Source organism: Poecilia reticulata, linkage group LG8, assembly GCF_000633615.1.
Source record: "Poecilia reticulata strain Guanapo linkage group LG8, Guppy_female_1.0+MT, whole genome shotgun sequence".
Taxonomy (NCBI): Eukaryota; Metazoa; Chordata; class Actinopteri; order Cyprinodontiformes; family Poeciliidae; genus Poecilia; species Poecilia reticulata.
In genome coordinates, this window is record NC_024338.1 from 27,229,716 (window position 1) to 27,231,595 (window position 1,880).

At 48.8% G+C, this 1,880-nt stretch overlaps 1 protein-coding gene across 1 annotated transcript in view; it reads right to left on the reverse strand.

Moving 5' to 3' along the window:
* Positions 1 to 1,880, reverse strand: part of LOC103469471 (CASK interacting protein 2) — a 54,752-nt gene that overhangs the window by 33,615 nt on the left and 19,257 nt on the right. The window contains exon 8 of the mRNA XM_008417166.2: positions 995 to 1,046. Coding sequence (XP_008415388.2) covers positions 995 to 1,046 — 52 coding nt within the window. The remainder of the gene's footprint in view (positions 1 to 994; positions 1,047 to 1,880) is intronic.

Here is a 1,880-nt window from a genome sequence, read left to right on the forward strand (position 1 = left end):
AGGGGAGGAGCCCAGCAGAGAGGAGGAGCTAACAGAAGGGGGAGGAGCCTAACATGATGGGAGGAGCTAACAGAAGGGGGAGGAGCCCAGTAGAAAGGGGAGGAGCTCAGCAGGAAGGGGGGGGAGCCCAGTAGAAAGGGGAGGAGCCCAGCAGGAAGGGGAGGAGCCCAGTAGAAAGGGGAGGAGCTCAGCAGGAAGGGGAGGAGCCCAGTCTTGCAGGATCAGAGCAGCAGCGTCTGAATGGTCCCTCAGCCGTGAGGACAGTCAGCTGGTCAGAGCAGCACTGAGACATCTCTCCTCTTTGGTCACACTCTCATGTTGATGGTTGGAGTCCTGCCCTCTGCCCCCTGACCTCTGACCTCCCCCTCGGCACCATAAAGGGCCACCAAGGAGCCGACTCTTAATGGAGCCTGACTGCAGCGTTTCACAGCTTCCTGGATCTGCAGACACCATAAAACCTGCTTTCCTGCCGAGGAGCTTCAGGAGCCGGTGCTACAGCAACATCTTCTGACCACAGGGGGCGATAGAGCGCCGGTACGTCTTGAAGATCAGCGAGAAGAGAAACTGCGTAAAAACTGAAGCAGCTGGGATTGTAAACTTCACGGCGCCTTTACTGCCATCGCATCGACAGAGAACATATAATGATTACTTCGTGTTTGGCGCACCGTCGCACTGACTGCCTGTGTGCTCTGATCTGGAATAAGTCTGGAAAACATTGAATAAACATTGCTGACTGCAACCTAAATATGTTTAGAAGTAATTAAATGGACTTTTGGATCATTTTAATTATTAAAATTTATGTCTTAAACACAATCAAATTAATTAAAACTGTTATTCAGTTTAATAAAATCTTAAGGTTGATTTATAATCATCTTTTTTCACTTCTATATCATGAGTTTTAACAGGTTTTAATGATGAGAGAAAAGAAAAGGCGAGTAGAGGCAGAGCAGCTGCAGGAAGCCAGACAGGAACTTCCTGTCTCTGTGGCACTGACCCGTCCGAGTCCTGGTAGTTGACGTTCAGCCTCTTGGTGGAGCCCAGCAGCTCTGGAAGACACAAAACACGGATCTGGATCAGCAGGACCTCAGAGGGAGCCGGCCACTAACACGCGACCCAGTCAGGTTTATTTCAGGCTGCGTCGTCACAAATAATCCAAAACTACTGACAAAAACAGCAACGTTCTCTATTCACAACCCCTTTCTGCTGAATTATTGAATAAATAGACATACAAGCTGAAAAACAAAGATATTTATAGTTTTTCATCTTCAGGTTCTTCATCAGATTGGAGGAACGTTCATCTTTCCAGAGTTGCTCTGATCATCCACAGAGCTTCTGTGGAAATGTGAACGCTGACTTTAGCATTAGCTGCTACATGTTTGGCATTGAGATGCTAATTTAGGCCAGAGTTTCTCCTCCCTGGTCCTCTGGCCTCCTGTCCTGCAGGTGTTTCCCTTCTGCCACACCTGGACTGAATCTCTGGGTGATTAACAGGCACCTGGTGGTCATTTGGATCAGCTGCTCTGGAGCAGAGGCTCATCTAGAACATGCAGAGCAGGGGGCCTGAGGACCAGGGGGGGGAAACACTCATCTAGGCTAGCATAGGTTTGCTGATAGGCTAACTCCGCTTAGCACAGTGTTTCTCAACCTTTTTCGGCCCAGCGCCCCCCCAGCCTTTATCCAGGTCCCCCACCGCCCCCCTCCAAAAAATTTGTAGGCTACTTTGCACTGACAATTATTTTATTATTAATGTTACTATCATTATTGTAGATGTTTTGAATCGGCGCACCGATTATGTTTTCCGTACACTTCAGCGCCTTACGCTCCTTCACCTCGCGCACATAACGGGGTAAATGTAGCGAGTTTTGCCCTAAACGTATCGG